Source organism: Uloborus diversus, chromosome 2 (assembly GCF_026930045.1).
Source record: "Uloborus diversus isolate 005 chromosome 2, Udiv.v.3.1, whole genome shotgun sequence".
Classification (NCBI taxonomy): domain Eukaryota; kingdom Metazoa; phylum Arthropoda; class Arachnida; order Araneae; family Uloboridae; genus Uloborus; species Uloborus diversus.
The window spans coordinates 111,004,743-111,023,633 of record NC_072732.1 but is presented as its reverse complement, the minus strand read 5'-3'; the positions used below and the strand labels follow the sequence as shown (position 1 = coordinate 111,023,633).

The following is an 18,891-nucleotide window of genomic DNA, read 5'->3' as shown; positions in this document are numbered from 1 at the left end:
TTTGGGGTTAAAATATGACACGTGGTAATCAAATTTTTTTTCTAAAACAAATTCTAACTAAAAGGAAATAAGGTAGTGTATATTGTTGTACTCATAATACATTTTCATATTGGAATAAGTAGAATTGGAAGTTTACATCCGGAACACTGAAAATTCCTTGGTAACTGACTGACACACTTGATACGGTAACTGACTGACATTCTGTTTAACTTTAAAATGGCTGCCATGTATTTAATTTAATACTCATAAAAACAGAATTAGTTTATTTTTAGCCCTTTAAGTGACATCAAAAAACCCAACTCTTAATCTTTAAGAATTATAACATATAGTATTGATTTTATTCATTGTTTATTCTTACATAATTTAGTAATGCTTGAGCCTAAATTTCAAAAAGAATTGCCTAATATTAGGAAAATACATCGATTCAAAACAAAAGAGGAAAGCATTTTACAGTCAGTACGGCCAAGTGTCAAATTTACATTATTACAACTTTCACAGGGACGAATAAAATTCAGAAATGTGGGAAGTGATGCTAGTAAAGAGCATTTCTAGGGAGTTTCTTGTGATCTACAATATTTGATAGCAAGAATGATAGATGGTAATAGGGTAAAGGCTAAGATGAAATTCTTGATAAAAAGACTGGTTCAATCATATGAGTGGCTAAGATGATGTGGAGAAAATAGAAATAGTTTACATTTTATAACTCAATAATTTGACAAGCATGTGATCTATTTTTAAATATTGAAGAAAAGGAAAATATTTTCAAATCCTCTAGAGAGCAAGTTAGAAAAATATGAAGAGAAGGAGGTTATCTATAGAAAAAAAAATCTTATTTTAATTGCTTTTCTTTTGCGTATAGTTTCATTTACAAATTTTAAGGCTGTTAGACATTCGGTCAAACACATTTATAGATGCTACAAAAAATAATATGGAAGGAAGTGCTGCAGAGCTGCAATCGCCAATAGTTTTTGTCATTTCATGTACTACAGCTAAGGTACACCGACACTACTTTAACAAAATACTAGGTAGCACAAAATTGTTATTTTGATGTTAAAAATCAATCTTCATGTACGTTTTGCATCACCCTTGTTTTTAAACGTCATAATTAGCAAATTAAAACTATATTTTGTAGTAATTTTCTGTATGTTCTATTATTTTGTGGGTCCTCATAGGCTGAGGGTCCCGTGGTCTAGCCCTGAATCAAATAAAGTTTTGCTTTTGTGTACACTTATTTATGTTTTACTGCTTAATTCAGAATTTTTTATGTTAGGACATATAGGAAATTTACAAATGTCAGCTCACGAAGCTATTCTAATTGCTCTAATTTTGTTGTTTTAGTAATATTTCTGAAATCAATGCCGTATTCCGGAAGGTTATTCATTGTTTTTTGGTACCAATTGAAATTTCTGAATAATTCCTTTGCTTTCAGAGGAGAATATTTTATTGAATCTATATTACATTTCCCGCAGGTTGCATTCATGTCAGTCAGTTACCAGGGTTTTAACATTTTTTTAAAAATCATCAAAAATGATTTTAAAAATTCAAATATACTATTAAATTCAGCTTGAAGAAATCAATAAACTAGGAGAAAATGTTCTTTTCTTTTAAATATATATTTTGTGTTGCATGTTTGTAATATCAGTCAGCTGCCAATCTGTCAGTGAATTACCAACTTGTCGTAAATACTGCAAATCTTTATTTTAGCAATGCACTGGTCGCCAAGTATATGAATCTCATTTGTTCTAAACAGTTTTGATTCCATAAAGCGGCTGATTCAATGAAGCAACTAATTCAATAAAACTGGATTTTGGAAATTTTATTCATTAAAGTGGTTGATTCAATTTTCACTGATTCAATTAACCGGAGTCCACTGCATCACACCTAGGAAATGTATTTTCATTACTTGCCCTTTATGTAAACTTATCTATTTGTTTTGCGGCTTAATTTTAAACATTTGCATTCGTATATTTAGAAGTTTCAGAAATGTCAGTCAGTTTCCGGGATGTCAGTCAGTTACCAAGCAGTTCTAAATACAGTAAAACCTGTAAAGTTGACCACCTGTCTAAGTTGACCGCTTTTGTCAGGAACGGAATTAGTCCTATCTTATGTAATGAAGGAAAACCTCTGTAACTTGACCACCTCTCTATCTTGACCACCTGTCTATCTTGACCGCTAATATACACCGGCTTTGGTTTGGAGCATTGTAAAAAACCCTTTGTAAGTTGACCACTAGGCAAAAGCATTAGATTGTACTAAAAGTTTCATCATTTATGCCTCAAATAAGTAAACAGACATTTTAGAAAAACCTATGAATGATTATGTTTCCTTTGAAAAACATTGGACTAATGTTAAGTCTCAGAAAATGAGCCAAACTTCAATAAGGAGTTATTTTGTCGAAAAGTAGATTACCATGGTTACAAATGTACAACAAAAAATCAAATAAAGAATTTGAGTCACTTTTGACTTGTTATGAATTTTTAGGAATTGTTAATATCGAGTAAGTAGTTTTTCATAAGCAATGAGGCAATTTTTTTTTAAATCAATTCACAGAAATTTTAAATTTGTATGATACTTTACGCGTCATTCTGGTAAATAATCTCTAAAAATATTTAAGCAACATTTTTTCTTATTGTTTTAAAGTAATGTTAAACAATGAAAGTGAGTTTAAAGTATTCCAATTAGTTAGAAAATGAATGCATTCTACAGGAAATGATAAAAAAAAAATCATACCCTCTATAAGTTGACCACCTGTCTAAGTTGGCCACCAAAGTACTGCACCGCAAGCGGTCAACTTACACAGGTTTCACTGTACTGTAATTCCTTATTGTAGCAATATTTTCCAACTCAAATGCCATAGGCCGAAACTTTATTCATTGTTCTTTGATCCTGATTTGAATTTATTAAAAATTCCTTTTTACTTTCAGATAAAATATTGAATCAGTATTACTTTTCACATAGGTTGCATTCATGTCAATCAGTTACCAAGCTTTTAAAATTTTTTCTAAAATCACCTAATATGTATTTTGGAAATTCAATTATACCATAAAATTCAGCTTAAAAAGTACAATAAACCAGGAGCAAATATCTCTTTAAAAGTTAATATTTTGTAGTTTATGTTTCGAAATACTTATCGTTTTGCTCTGTGAATGTCAGTCAGTTACCCGTGGAATTGCCTAGCAACTAAAGTTACTCAGATAATTATTAACTAAACATAATTTTATGTTATTTATTTCTTAGGAACTTTCAAGTTAAATAGCAATTATTGCACAGTTTCTGGTTCCAACTGTTCAGAACACAAACTTTCTAATTAAATATAATTTTCCATAATATTTTGTACATTTACAATAATTTTTTAAATTATAATTGTAAAAATGAATGTTCTCAACATAAATTATTACAGGCCGAAGCGGCCGAGTCACTTCTGATGATTCAACCAGGCCGAAATCCATCTCTACTTTGTAATACGGTTTTTACTACAGAGAAAAAAATCAAAAGATTTGTGAACAATTTTAAATTTACCATTAATTAGGAATTTAAACCATACTTTGAATTTTCAGTATTTAATACCAGTAACGTCTTCCTTCATTAATGTACAAATACACTCCTGTTTGTGAAAATTGCAGCAACACGAAAGAATTACGCGAGTGAGCTGAAAATTGCAGGAAATGTAAAGTAGAGCATGATATGCAAATGATTAGAATTACAGACCGGTAGCACATGCGTAAGCTGAGCAGCGCCCTCTGAACGGCAGATCAAACTGAATATAAATAGACGGCTGTAACAAGGCGTGTATGATTATCGGTCGTTATATGCGAGAGTAAACGTTGACTGAATTTTTACTATGCCTCTTCGACGAAAGAAAGCGAAATTTGAGCAAAATTCGGAGTTTGAACGGGGCCGAATCGTCGGCATTCATGAAGCTGGATTGTCTTATCGTGCAGTAGCCGCTCGTGTGCAGCGTAACAGCAGCACAATAATGCGTGTTTGGAAGCAGTGGACGGACGAGGGTCGGACAGCTCAGAAATCCGGGAGTGGACCCCGAAATGTGACGTCAGCTCGCGATGACAGACATCTGGTGCGTATGGCGCTGACGGACCGCACAGCTTCTTCCAGACAATTGGCAGCACAGTGGTCAACAGATACAGGTGTTTCATTGTGTGCTTCATCAAGACGTCTGCTGCAGCATTGGCTACACGCATTGGCTGCACGCAAGGGATCCTTTATACAAGATTCCTCTCACGCAAAACCATCGCCGCCTGCGGCTACAATGGGTCAATGTGCACAGGAGCTGGCGTTCTGAATGGCAGTAGTTCGTCCCTTCTGACGAATCCCGCTTCAATTTGTGGCACCATGATGGCCGAATTCATGTCAGGCGCTATGCCGGTGAACGGCGCATTCCGGAGTGCATTATCGAACGCCACAGTGGACGAACACCCGGAGTTATTGTCTGGGTGCCATAGCATATCATGGATGATCACAATTGCTACGAATTGTGGGCAATTTGAACAGTGTCCGATACATAAATGAAGTTTTACAGTCCAAGCAATTCCTTTCCTGCAAAGATTGTCAGGGGCTGTATTCCAGCAGGATAATGCCCGTCCACATGTCGCCAGGACTGTCAAATCCTACCTTGATTCGCAGCAGGTACAGCTTCTTCCTTGGCTTGCATATTCCCCGGACATGTCACCGATTGAACATGTGTGGGATTTCGTTGGGCGGCGTCTCGCTCGTGATCCTCGTCCTGTTGCTTCGACAGACGAACTTTGGTTGCGCATACAAACAATATGGAATGTTCTTCCGCAGGCAGTGTTTCACTCCATGCTGAGTCGTGTAGCAGCTCTTATTGCGGCGCGTGGTGGCCACACAAAATATTAATTTCTATCTCTTTTTATTGTTTGTTTGGTTTGAAAATGTAATCATTTATTTGTACTACTACCACTCAACTGTGTATTAAATTTCAGTCAACTATGATGCTTCCTTCATGGTGTTGCAATTTTCACTAACAGGAGTTTACATTCATATGTGTATTTGTAATCATGAAAAATCAATTTGCCAGAATGTTTCCTTAATTAGATAAACTTTTTTGAAAACAGGGCTCTTTTCGCATGCTCGTCAACGCCGGAAAAGTACTGAGACCGCTAGGAAAGGGATACTTTGCATTCTCTATTGAGGATAGTAAGATGAAAAAAAAAGCGCTTAGGAAATATAGATAAAATGTCCCTCAGCAATTTGAAGCATCAATAAAGCATTTGACTTTTCAGAAGGAGAAATTATCAATAATAATACAAAAACATGAATTACATAGAATTACAAAAGTTTTGGAAGATAAGAAAATTCTATACGCAGTATTTCATTAATATTTATTGAAATTTATTCAGGTTAGTTACAAAACAACATTTTTTACTCATAATCCGGAGAACAGATTTCTACTATGGGAAAGAATCCAGTACTTCTTCTGAAAAACTTAACTTGTAAATAGTGTGAGTTGTTTCAAATATTACAACTTTGTTTTCACAGAACTTGGTAGAAGATATAACGAAAGGCAACTTCATACGAGGTAGCAGAATTCTTCAGTTAAAATAGAGTTGGTTGCTGTTGTAACTTGTACTGCTCGTTCTGAGGTAAGTTTTTGCTGGTAGGACCAATTCATTTTTTAACGAATTCATTTAAAGTTTCCCAGTTTTGAAGAAAAAATGCCAATCAGAATCTGAAAAACAGAAGACAAGATGGGTTTTTACTTTTAATTTTTATTATATTTTAATTTAAATCGTACTAAAACATAAAAGAATGTAGATAGTAGAGTACCTTCCAGATGAACAAAGGCTTTTATGTTTACAGTGTCATGTATGGGGAAATATTCCGCAAGGTATACTTTTGTTTCATATTTGCTATTTTTTTACAATTTTTCTTGCTGGACAGCTTCTGAGGATTCATAACGGAGAGGAAATGTTCTAAAGTGTCCCATCCACCACCGAGTCGAACTACTACATTGTTTCCACGAACCATCTGTAAATCAAAGGAAAAATAAGTGTTCTAATAGGAATAGGTTTCTAAGAATCTTTTGCAACACAATTTATTAAAACGATTATGACTTTTAAAAGCACAGGGCATGAACTGTGTTTGGGGTCCTCTCCCCTTCCCCTTTTTAATATGATGAGCGGTTTTCAATATGATGAATAAATAAAGTGTTTTAGATTTAAAATCGGTGAATGAAGTTTTTTTTTTAATTTTTAATTTTGTTTAATATTTACATCTTGCTGAAGTGCGATATGAAATTATTTCATTTTTTAAAACTTAAGATAAAAATTTGGAGACCTGCCAACTGTCGTGATCTGGGCCTTTGCGCCATGTGCCTATGCCTTAATCTGGCCCTAAACGGCGCTTACTGCTCTTATATTCAGAGTTTTGACTTCCCAAACCAACAGTAACAACGGCATTTTTAGCAAAAGTAGGGGAAGAGTGAATACAGAGAGGTATGAAAAATTAATTACAGTTTTTATTATTAAAAACACAGAAATTAAATTCTTTCAAATGGTACAATTTTTGTCACTGTAATAAGTATTATAAAAGTGGATCCAGAAAAAACCAACAAATGCACACACACACACACACACACACACACACAAAAAAAAAAAGAAGTTTCGTCTAGAACTAGACGAGCATACTTTCCCGTATACTAATATCGACTTTCTTGTTTCTGATCAATATTCTCCAAATTAGCTAAAATCGCGAGCTATTTCGAACACATTTAAAAAATATTTTAAGCTGATTTCTAGAAATAAAATATGCCTCGTACACCAAAAGAATTAGGTGCGTAAAAAGACATAAACAAACAAATAAAAATGCAACACCTTTAAACAAAGCAGCTAATACATTTTTTCCCACTAAAAAATATCTTTAACCGTTTTCAAAAAGCAAAAAAAGAATTAAAATTAAAAACTCATTAAAATATATACACTTTCAAAAATAAATGAATAAAAACAATAAAATGACAACTTAAAGAAATAATTTTCATCGTCAAAAAAAAAAAAAAAAAGCAGCTCTGTGTATATCTTTATGTAGAAACATAAGGGACTCCGAATTTTTCCGCCAAAAACTGAATATGTAAATTGAAACTTTAGAGTGAAAATAAAAGCAAATCATATTAGGAATTATTATTTCCCAGTAAAAACTATAGCTGCAGAGTCGGAGTCGGAGTCAATCTCATTTTGGGACAAAAGAGTCAGGTTTGGGAGCCGAAGGTTTTTAATTCAAAAACTCTGCGTTGGAATTGATCATTTTCCCTTAAAGTTCGCAACTCTGCCAATGTTTGCGGAGTCGGAGTCGGACTTTTTTTGATACAGCAGTAGGAGTCTGAGTTGAATTTCCAAGAGTCGGAGTCAGTCATTTTTCCTCCGTGTATAAATTTTTGCCAAAGCTACGAAGTCTGAGTCGAAGTCGAGGAGTCGGAGACGGACTAATTTTCGGGCACAGGAATCGGAGTCGGAGTCAAGTTCCTCAAAATTCTTGGAGTTGGAGTCGGGAGTAGGCCGCCGAGAGCTATTTCTAACAAAATTTGTTTAAAGAAAATTCGCCTTTAAGTTTGGGATTGCCTTGAATTTCCCCGAAGGCGCTAATGTTGTTTCTTTTTGAACTGTTCAAAATTAAACGAAAAATTGTTCAAATCAAAAAACGAAGTATGGGAAAGAGGTGTCCTCCCCAAGATCTTTCGAAAAAAAAAAAAGTGATCGAATTGGACTCGAAACGTAACGTATAACTAACGGATCATAAACGTAACGGGGGGAAGTGCGGCAGATTGTGGAAAAATACCAAAAAGGAAACATTTCAAATCCCTCGATTACAGGAAAAACCTGAAAAGTCTGAATTTTATTTCTTCATATCCGAGAAAAAAATGGCAACACATCTTTCTTTTCAATGATTTTCCGCACGCTACAAATTTTAATAAAGGCATTGTTACGGAAAGTTGAGATGAAGCACTGATAATAATTTGAATGGAGGAAAGCCTTCGAACAATAAGGATTTTATGTCGAAATCTAAGAATCATAATTTTTTTGTTTTTAATCGATATCTCCGCTAATTATTATCGGAGGATTACGTTAAATAGCCAAACATAAAGACGGAAAAATTACGAATACATCGATACCTGGTTCGATGGTTAGTACATTGGCGTCCGGGAAAAGTAACTCGGACATTATATACATAGGTACATACGCTCAATTTTTAATTAGATAAGATATTAATTATTTTTGAATTTTTTTGTTTTTTGCGATATTTTAAAGATGCATTAAGCCTTCTTTCATGCTTTTTTCTTCTTCCTTTGACTTTTACTGGGAAAGTAGGCTAATAAAAACGAAATGCAATTTTGTCTCACTGTAAGTGGGAGCAGTAACACACATATTTCTTGAATTAACGAACTTTGAAAGAATCTAAATTTGCCTGGAAAAATATGAATGATTGTTGTCGTTTGGTTATGGCATGAGTTATTGCCTTTAGCAAAGTAAATTAGGGTAACGGCACCAGTAACAGACAAGGGTCCAGAAACTAGACAGTGTATAAGTTTAGATTGATATAATAAGAACTTTAGGCGGTTAAACTGATGTTGCTGAGACTCATGAATACGGTACAAACATCTATTGTTATCAAATTGAATTTTATGAGCGAGTTGGTGTTTACAAGGCAGTGGTGGAAAGTTATGAACAAATACCACGAGATCAGCTGGCGTTTCATGTTCATTTGAATTTAGTAAAGTTTTGATCTAAAAATTAAGAACTTTTGCTCATTTTGAAGAGGAAAGGAGAATTCTGCCCATTACTCACTCTTTTCTCATCCTATTCGTTACTGGGAATCATCAGAAATGTCGTTGTCTGTTACTGGGGGCCGGACCTTTGTTCAAAATTGAGCAAATAAAAATAGAATTGACAAATCCAGAGGATCCAGAAGCAGCCAAACGTTAGATGAGATGTAGTTGCATACCGGGGAAAAAGTTTAAAAAGTCTAAATTCATTAAAAGGCTCAAAAAATTGAGTTAACCTGAGAGCGACGCCTAAAGCATGTCTGTTACTGCTGCCGTCACCCTACTGTTACAAATTCTGTAAATAGTAATTTTTTTGTGATTAATTTGTTGTAATCTAGCTAAATTTGGCGTTTATTCCGTTATTTTTCATTTAAACATATCTTAGTAACGTAACCTGTAAATATTTTCTTGTAACGTACATACAACCCTCTAACATTCATCTCAAGTATATGGTCCCTGGATAAAATTTGTGAATGGAATAAAAAGAAAATATGAGAAGCATTTCGAATTTTGTGGAAACTTCTCTAGGATTTATAAATAGCCACAGCCGACTGCAGGATGAGTTAGTCTCGAGTTAGTTTTTGCTTGTGAATCGTTTCAGCGGTGCGCTGAAGAGCATGTATTAGCTCTGTTTTGTGAAGTCTTTGAGCTGTATTTTTGCGTATTTGGATGTAAATATGTGTGTAACCGTTGAGTTTACGGTGTTAATTGATATTTGCTTACTTGCTAATGATTGATTTAGCAGTTGTAACTACGCTTCCTGTACATAGCTGTAAATAAATCTCCTGTGTTTTCTCAAGAACTGTGTCATCATTTCAAGAAAGTTTGAAGTTGTATCGCGAACTCTTAACACTACTTATCCTGTTGACACTCAGTAGTGACATCTACTGCGTATTTGTTGGGAGCTGAGATAGAATGACATAGATTTAGATGATTCTGGATTAGTAAATTGAGTTTAAGTGTCATTATGTGCTGTAGCATTAGATAAGGGTGGTATGCTTACACTTTAGCCTTTGCCTATCAGTAGTAGTGTGTTTCAGAAAATCTCAAAACTAGACTATCGGATTTCTTTTTTTTTTTTGCCATGTTGAAGTTTTAAAATTTGGAAAAATATTACATTTCGCGTATTACAATACAACAATAACAAAAAATAATGTGAGTAGAATAAGTACGAAATATATATTTGAAGGGCCACGGGGAAGAATGATCATAGTTCACCATGCTCAAATTTCCCTCATTATGTTTTTGAGCTTGAAATCTCGAATCGTTTCCAAGTTAGCCTCATTCTTCCCAGTTAAAACTCACTCACTATGATGATTCTTGCTTGAATAATATTTCTCTTGAATACTGTCTGTAATAATCTACATGTTCCCATAGGTTAACCAGAGTTTTTAGAAAAATTGACTTTAATCGTTCTTCCCCGTAGCCCTTCATTTATGTGCTATTATATAGCTTTAAAAAATCATAATTCCATTCAAGCATCCTTATTTTGTTGATGCAAGGCTTTCAAACTTATTTTATTATTATTTGAATCAAAAGGCTAGTTGTAATTAATTTTAATTTAGCCTATAATTTCTCCTCTTTTAATATATGAGGACCGTGGAAGCAGTGACCAACGAATTAATGGTGTCTTACTGTTCGCTCATTGCAAAATATTAATTTAATGACTGCCATTTTCAGACAAAGAAAATTAACAACATCATTCTTTTGAAAAAATAAACGTTAGTTGATAGGCTAATGTAAGATTGATAAAACCAGTCTGTATTTTTACCTAACCGTTTTAGAAACAGTGGAGATATTTTACTTCTATGAGTTCAAACTATGATAAAATAGTTATTTTTCTTACATGATATTTGAAAGCTGACATTTTTCTATAATATTGTTCACGGTATGTCAACTTGATTTTTCAAAATCTTACCAGGCTGGAAATAGCTAAAAAATTGCTATCGTCTCACTATTCTCCCTGTCTCACTGTACGCACTTATTCCTTACTACTAGAGATAAACTGCAAAATTATTGCATGCACTTGGTTCGGAATTAAGAAGAGGCCCTTTATCAATGCATAAAGTTGTCTAGTTTGGGATGTAATTCGAACCAAACTACTTAAATTTACGTTCCGAAACTTACCACTTTTTGCATTTATGATGAGGTTCCTCGTAAATATCACGTGTATGAAGCACGTTCATTTTTAGCCTACTTTCCCAGTAAAAGTCAGAAAAAGAAGAAAAATGCAAGAAAGAAGGCTTAATGCATCTTAAAAATATCGCGAAAAACAAAAAAAAGTCAAAAATAAATAAAATAATTAAATAAATATCGAAAAATTAAAAATTGGAAAGTAGGGTATTGAGATGGGGAAAAATGTCTGTCGGTCTGTCGGTCTTTCGGTATGTCGGTCTGTCTGTCTGTCTGTCCCCCCCTAATAACTTTTGAATGAATAGTCCGATTTGAACAAACTTTTTTTTGTTCGAAAGATCTCAGCGAGAACATCTCATTCCCATATTTCACTTTTTGATTTGAACTATTTTTTGTTCAATTTTGAACAGTTCAAAAAAACTTAACATTAGCGCCTACGGGGAAATTGAAGGCAATTCTGAACTGTGAGGCGAATTTGCTTCAAACAAACTTTGTAGGAAAAAGCTTTTGATAAAAACTTGTATATAAAATATCTTTTTGATTTGAACAATTTTCCGTTCAATTTTGAACAGTTTAAATCCCTTAACATTAGCGCCTACGGGGAAACTGAAAGTCAATGTAGATTCCGTACTTGAAGGCGGATTTACTTCAAACAAATTTTGTTGGAAATACAGTGAAACCTGTGTAAGTTGACCACTCGCGGTGCAGTACTTTGGCGGTCAACTTAGACAGGTGGTCAACTTATAAAGGGCGGTATTTTTTTTTTGTCATTTCTTGCACCATATATTAATTTTTTTTGAGGAGTTCACCCTTACTCTTTCTGTTCAACTCCACTTTCATTGTTTAACATTATTAAAAGTGAAACAATAATTAAAAATACTATTCAAATACTTTTGTTAATTTTCCCTTGTTTTTAACTATATTAGACACTGTAGTTTTAGAAATTCCATTATTTTCTCTGACTTTATCCATACTCAATTATTTTTAATATTTCATACTTTTTATTAATCTCAAGTTCCACTAACTTTCTTTTGAAGCCTTTTTATATAAAACTTATAGCACGAAAAGCAACAAGCTCGACTCTCCCAGTTCATAAAGGCAAAATTAAAATGTCCTATCTCTTAATCCCTTGCGCCAGAAACATGTAACTTTACTCATTACCAGGCCCAGGTCTGCTTACCCGCAGTGTAAGGAGCCCGCGTCCTTAAAGGAGCTAACGGCCCTAGAAATTGAAGAAAAATAGAAAAAAAAAAAGACTAGCACTAAGGCTTGTTTGCTTTATAAATAGACACTGCTGGCCACTAGGGAGGGGCCCTACATATTTTGTTGCCTGGGGGCCCAAAATGTATAGATCCGGGTCTACTCTTTTTAGCAGAATTCCTGTGTTGCCGCAACGTATTGCAACTGAAAGAAAAGACTTTAAACTTTTCTACTGACACCTATTTTCATTGAACAGAGTACAAAAAGCTATCTCGAATAGAACAACAAATTAAAAACAAGTTTGGAGAATAAAGAGAAGAATAAGCTTTATGCTGCTGTTTAGTTAGTAAAATGCTAGTATGTCATCAAAGCATTAAAAACATTCTTTGAAAGCTATCAAAATATATATATATATATATTATTTTATTATTATTATAAATAAATAAATAATAAAATAAAATAATATGCTGAAGAAAGTTTAAAAAAATAAACCAAGTGGTCAACTTACAAAAGGGTTTTTACAATACTCCAGACCAAATTTGGCGTACATTACTGGTCAAGATAGACAGGTGGTCAACTTACAAGAATGGTCAACTTTACAGGTTTTACTGTAGCTCTTGACGCCAAACTCCAGACTCCAACTCTGAAAATTTAGGGGCACCTGACTCCGACTCCGACTCCTGTGCCCGACAATTAATCGGACTCCGACTGCCCGACTTCGACTCTGACTTCGCAGCTTTGGCAAAAATTTATACACGGAGGACAAATGACTGAGTCCGATTCTCGGATATTCGACTCCGACTCCTTTATCTCAAAATGAGATTGACTCCGACTCCGACTCCGCAGCTATGATTTTAACTGCGAAATAATTATTGTTGATATGACTTTTTTTTATTTTCACGCTAAAGTTTTAATTTAGGTATTTAGTTTTCGGGGAATAAACTCGAAGTCATTAATGTTTCTACATAAAGATATGCGCAGACGATTTTTTTTTTGACATTTTATTGTTTTTTTTTTTGTTTTGTTTTGTTTTGTTTTGGTAAGTGCATTAATTCATTAAAAAAAATGTTTTTGGCAACAGGGGAAAAAGAAACGATTTTTTTTGATATGATGTATTTATTTTAATGAGCTTATTAATTTTAATTATTATTTTTTCGTTTTGAAAGCTGTTAAAGATTTTTTTAATGGAAAAAGTGTATTAGCTGCTTTGTTTAAAAGTTGCTGCTATTTTATTTGTTCGTTTTTTTTTTTAAATACATACAGTGGCTTCCAAAAGTCTTCGTACACCTACGACTTTCAACGAAATAGGCCCCAATCAATTGGTTAGAATTAATATTTCGGAACAGGTATTTAATTATAAGATCAATGATCAATTTGTAACAAAATACATGAAATTTTTAAAAAAATATTAAAACCTAATTTTTTAAAAATCAAAAACCAAAAAGTGCCGGAAATTTTATTTTACAAAAGTCTTCGTACACTTTATAAAATGTCTATATATTATTGAATAATCTAACTTTTGATTAAGTTATTAATTAGTAGAATATCATACAGTATTCACAACATCTTTTAAACGTCTGGGAATAGATTTCATTCTTTTTCTTTCTTTTTTTTTTGCGTAATTTCTGAGTAAGTGTTCTACCACACTTCGAGTCTTACTGTTTCTAGCTCTATTTTCGTTTTAAAGCCCTATTTTCGTAATCTAGCCTCCAGATATCTTTAAATACGTTACACTAATTTAAAATCTGGAGATGTAGGGGGTATTTTCTAAACTTCAGGACAATTTTCGTGGCACTAGACGCAAATGTTGAAAACCGTGTGCTTCTTATCGTTATCTTGATACAAGACAAAGTTGTTTCCAATAACCAAATTTTTGGCTAAGAGTTCAAAATTGGTTTTTAAAATATTTAAAGGAACAGCATGATTCATTATTTCATCAAAAAATTACAAACTACCAAGTCCTGATGCTGATATGCACCCTCACACTAGAACACCTCCACCGTCCTGATTAACTGATCCAAATAAGTTCTTAAGATTAAGTGCCTAATTTTTGAGTTCTACTTACAGTTATGAAACAATTTAACCAAAAATGTTGAATTAATTTTTATCTGTAAGTAAGACGTGATTCTAAAACGTTTTTAGCCTATTTATAATTGATTTTGCGACGAAAAGCGTAAGCTTTCTGTTTTTCGCACGACCAAGAAAATTTCTGCGGGAAGAGGTCCCATTTAATCCAGCAAATCAGAAAACTTGGCGAACAATTTTAGGTGAAAACTAAATTTAATATGTTTAATTTAACTTTGCAAAAACGCTTACAGCACTTAAATGTGTATTTTTCATAAATTTTTTAACTTTAAATCTCCGATCACGTTTTGTCAACTTTGCCGGTTGACCTTTTCTTACCTTGTTTACGGTCCGATTCCTTTCTAGCATTTTATCAAACACTTTACTGTACAAACAAATAAATTAATTAATTTAGAGTCATTTCAAACCAATTTACCAATACTGTGGGAAAAAAATTCAAATTTTTGAATGATGTTTGCGGTTTTTTACGAATACCAGCCATTTTACACTAATAAGAACAATATTAAGGAATAAATAAACAGAAAGTTAAAGCCAAATGACTTAAAAGGGTCAACACAATGCAAAAATATTAATAAAACGGCATATGATAATTTTAATCATGAATTTTTTCGAAAATATTTGAGTGTACGATGACTTTTGTGGCGTGTTATTTCTCTGTATCTTCGTTTTCTGACCCATTTCAAAAAGAAGATCCGTCAATATTTTGAAAAAAAAAAAAAAAAAAACCAATAGGTTGTATTTAGAATGATATAGGAATGATGTGAAAAAACATTGGACTTCATATTCGAATTCAGTTTCGAGTTATTTTAGTTTTACTAAAAAATTTCAAAGTGTACGAACACTTTTGGGAGCCACTGTATCTGTTTTTTTAGATGAGTGAGGAATATTTTATTCCTAGAAATCAGCTTAAAGTATTTTAAAATTATGTTTGAAAAAATTTGCGATTTTAGCTATTTTTGAGAATATTGATCAGGTACTAGAAAGTAGTACGGGTATACGGGAAAGTAGGCTCGTCTAGTTCTAGACAGAACTTCTTGTTGAAGTTCGTGTAGTAAATATGTTAGTTTGCTCATTGTTAAAATCCAAACGAAAATAGGCAATTTACTTTTTCACGAGCAAATATTTTTTCTCAGTATTGTTTCTTAAAACTGACACTTTAATTGAATGAAATTTATTTTAGATGTGATTTTAAACCCCTTGTAATTTTTTACTAAATATTAAAAAATAAATAAATAAATAAATACACAGAACAATTAATATCATTAAAACAATTATAAATCAATAAATTAGCTCATTTCCTGCAATAAGTATACCTTGAATACAAACTTTAAAAAAAGAATAATTACAATCTTACTATTATTATATGCGAAAGTTTGTCTGTATGGATGTATGGATGTATGGATGTTTGTTACTCTTTCACGCAAAAACTACTGAACGGATTTTGATAAAACTTTACAATAATATAGCTTATGCATCAGAATAACACATAGGGTAGTTTTCGTCGCGTTATGGGGGGCAAAACCCCCTTAGGGGGACAATAAAACACAATTTTTGTATAAATTCTCTAATATTGGGATGAAAAAATACTTGCACATATTTACATTATATGTCCATCGAAAGCTCTGATTTTTCTGCTGAAGATGGCACCTGTTCGAAATTTCTAAGTAGAATAAGAAACGAGTTATGAGCTTTTTAGTTCCATGTTCGAAGGCTTTCCTCAACTCAATACAGTATTTAGTGTATCATCTCAACTCCCTGTCGATAGCGACAATTGTTGTATTGTTGACTATCTTTGCTTTTCGTGACTGTTCAAGGCTTTTCTCAAGTCAAATCTTGAAGTAAGATTTTTGCACAAGATTGGCAAAAAATACATGATTTGGCTGATCATTTTCCACTTAAACGGAACTTTAATGTAATTAATGGTTTTTATTATTATTTATGCCGATTGAACACTTATTCATTATCCAATCAACCAGCAGATCGCCAAAATGTTTGCAGAAAGATTTCCGTAGCTGATGCATTTGGCAGTTTTTTCAACGTCGCTGTTTTTGAAGCCGAAGACTACGTCATAATGTTTCTCAGCTTTCACCATGTAAACAAAATATCGCCAATCAAAGAATTTTCAAAAGACTTTTTTTACTGTGTTAAATAATCCAGCAACTAAATTAGGCAAATCCATATACAGCACAAAAACTTCCATTAATTTCCCTTTTTGCACAATTTCAAACAATCACCAGATTTTACTACTTATTTTGGAAACATTTCGGATGAAACTGTTTAGCGCCATTTTATGGTGACCAAAAGTATCTCAGCATCTGGCGACGATATCTCTGTAACGAAAATTAACATCATATCGTTTTACAAAGTAAGGAAAGAAGGGGGGAGCATCATCGAAGGTACCCCAAAACGACTCTCGCAAATTCGGTAAAATCGCACTAAGAGCCCACAATGATTGAAATTTCCCAAAATAACTAAAGCAAGTATAAGGGGATTACGAGCGCAGCTACTTTTTTTAATCACTTAATACTTCATTAGCCATACAGAGAAGGTTTTAGACTCCATGTTTAAAAAAAAAGTATCAACAGATTAATCATTTTAGACATGAGAAGATTAATTTCATGTTTTGGGAATTTGTATATGCTTAAATATATTGCTTTCGTTTCTAAATCAATACTATTTTGTTCTTTATACTTATTGCTGTTTTAGTTTTATGGGTAAGGAAGAAACTCAATTTTTAATCACGTCAAAAAGATGTGTTTTAAATTCTTTCACTTAAAACAGAAAACAAAAGCAAGTAACGTTTTTTTCTCATAATTATTACTGACCCAGGCAACGCCGGGTATTTTTGCTAGTAATAAATAAATAAATAAATAAATAAATAAATAAATAATGCGTTTTAGATGTCTACTGTACAGTTCACCGACAAAAAGAACAGATAGGAGAATTGAATCTCTTTCAAATCTTTTTTTTTTGCCTCTATTCACTGCATACTAAAGGTGTAAGTATTTCAAGGGACTTCTTACGCACTCTAAGACGCTATTATATTGTATTTTTGTCTTTCATAATCGTTCCATAGTTTTTGTGCAGTTTTAGAGATCACAGACGCTAATAAAAACATCAGTGTCTAGGGGAACAAACCAGAACCCTTGCCCTGGATGGCAATATCCTGGTGGGGGGGAGGGTGTCAAGTTTCCTTATTCTTGTGTTTTTTTCGTTGAAAATTGATAGAAAAATTGAAGGAAGATGTGTAAAGGAGGCAGTTTTAGAATTTGATCCCGATCGGAGAAATCAAAGATCCGACAATGAAAAACATCACTTTTCTAAACATTTGAATGTACAATTCTCTACGTTGACCGTGCTTTTATCTGTGTAGGAAAATACCTAAAAAAGCTATTAATTTAAGAAGTATTTCTTCTAAAGCACGTACATGGATACACGAACCCATTCTTTTGAGTAACATTGATTTTAACAGACGTTAAAGGAAGTAATGTGGGTTTCACAGCAGATTTTTTACTTCCGAAAAGACTCGACGCTAGAGTTAAAACGTTGTACGTGGTATCTACTAGTCAACAATTTTGATACATATTTTACTTACTCTAAGGAAAGCGTTCTTCCCACCAAAGTTGTAGTGACCATCTGAAATTCTGAAGATTTTGTTTTCATCCTGTCGGTATTGACGAGCGACTTCCAGCACCTGTGAAGCACGGAAAAATTGAATAAACGGTTGAATGTGGAAGCTGTTTTAAGCGACACATGAGTTTGGTAAGTTTAAAACTTTAACTTACAAAACTCCATATGGAAAAAGGAAAAAAACAACGTTATTTTAAAAGGTATTTAAAACAGTGATAAACTGGAATTGCTTCAATTCAAAAATTTAGTCATAAGCATAATTTTATATTTTATATAGAAGTGGCACAAAACCTAAACAATAAAAACATAAATAGTTTCAAAAAATCATAAAACATGAAACCTGACTAAAATCTCAAAGTATGTCCTAAAAATATCAATGAACAATCTAAAAAAGCTCAAAACGTAAAACGAAATAAACAAATAAATAAACAAACAAATAAAATGAAATTAAATAAAAATAAAAGAAAAAGTGCAAAAGCGACTTCAAAGCTTGAGCTTTGATTTACACTACGTAAGACGATTTTCATTTCTGGGTAACTAATGTACATTTCTACTTGGGTTTAATATAAAAACATGAAACAATTTCATGTCCCTACAAACCTTTTTGGGTCAAGACAAAGAAATATTTAAATTTGAGTTAAATGTAAGAATTCTAAGGTTTTTCCTTATTTAGAGACATAAAAAAAAACGTTATATTTCAAATTAACAGCATATTTCAACCAAAATTCAACAAATTAATGGCAAGGGAACCTAGAAATGTGCATTTTTGGTTCTTAACTCGCTATTTAATCTTTAAGTTCTCGCAAATAAATTTTGCTTGTCCTCAGTAAAGTGCTCCTCTTGCTCCTTGGAATACGTTCTCTATGAACCCATGTTCGTTTTACAGCTTTCAAGGTGGGTATCAAGGATGCTTAGTTTGAGAGACATCCTTGAGTCCATTTTGCTAAAATTTTTAACAGGAGTCTCAACAACATAGTTCTACATAATTCTTACAAGTAACCCTACCCAACTGTGAACAACGATTGGAATAAAACTTTGCATATAGATAG

General features: G+C 33.0%; 1 protein-coding gene across 1 annotated transcript in view; it reads right to left on the bottom strand.

The window, feature by feature from the left end:
- Positions 1–5,363: 5,363 nt before the first annotated feature.
- LOC129217238 (growth arrest-specific protein 2-like) overlaps positions 5,364–18,891 on the bottom strand; it is a 37,840-nt gene continuing 24,312 nt past the window's right edge. The window contains exons 6-8 of the mRNA XM_054851510.1: positions 17,808–17,906; positions 5,806–6,006; positions 5,364–5,707 (exon numbers count right to left, since the gene is read on the bottom strand). Of these exons, the coding sequence (XP_054707485.1) occupies positions 5,833–6,006; positions 17,808–17,906 (273 nt within the window). The 3' untranslated portion in view covers positions 5,364–5,707; positions 5,806–5,832. The remainder of the gene's footprint in view (positions 5,708–5,805; positions 6,007–17,807; positions 17,907–18,891) is intronic.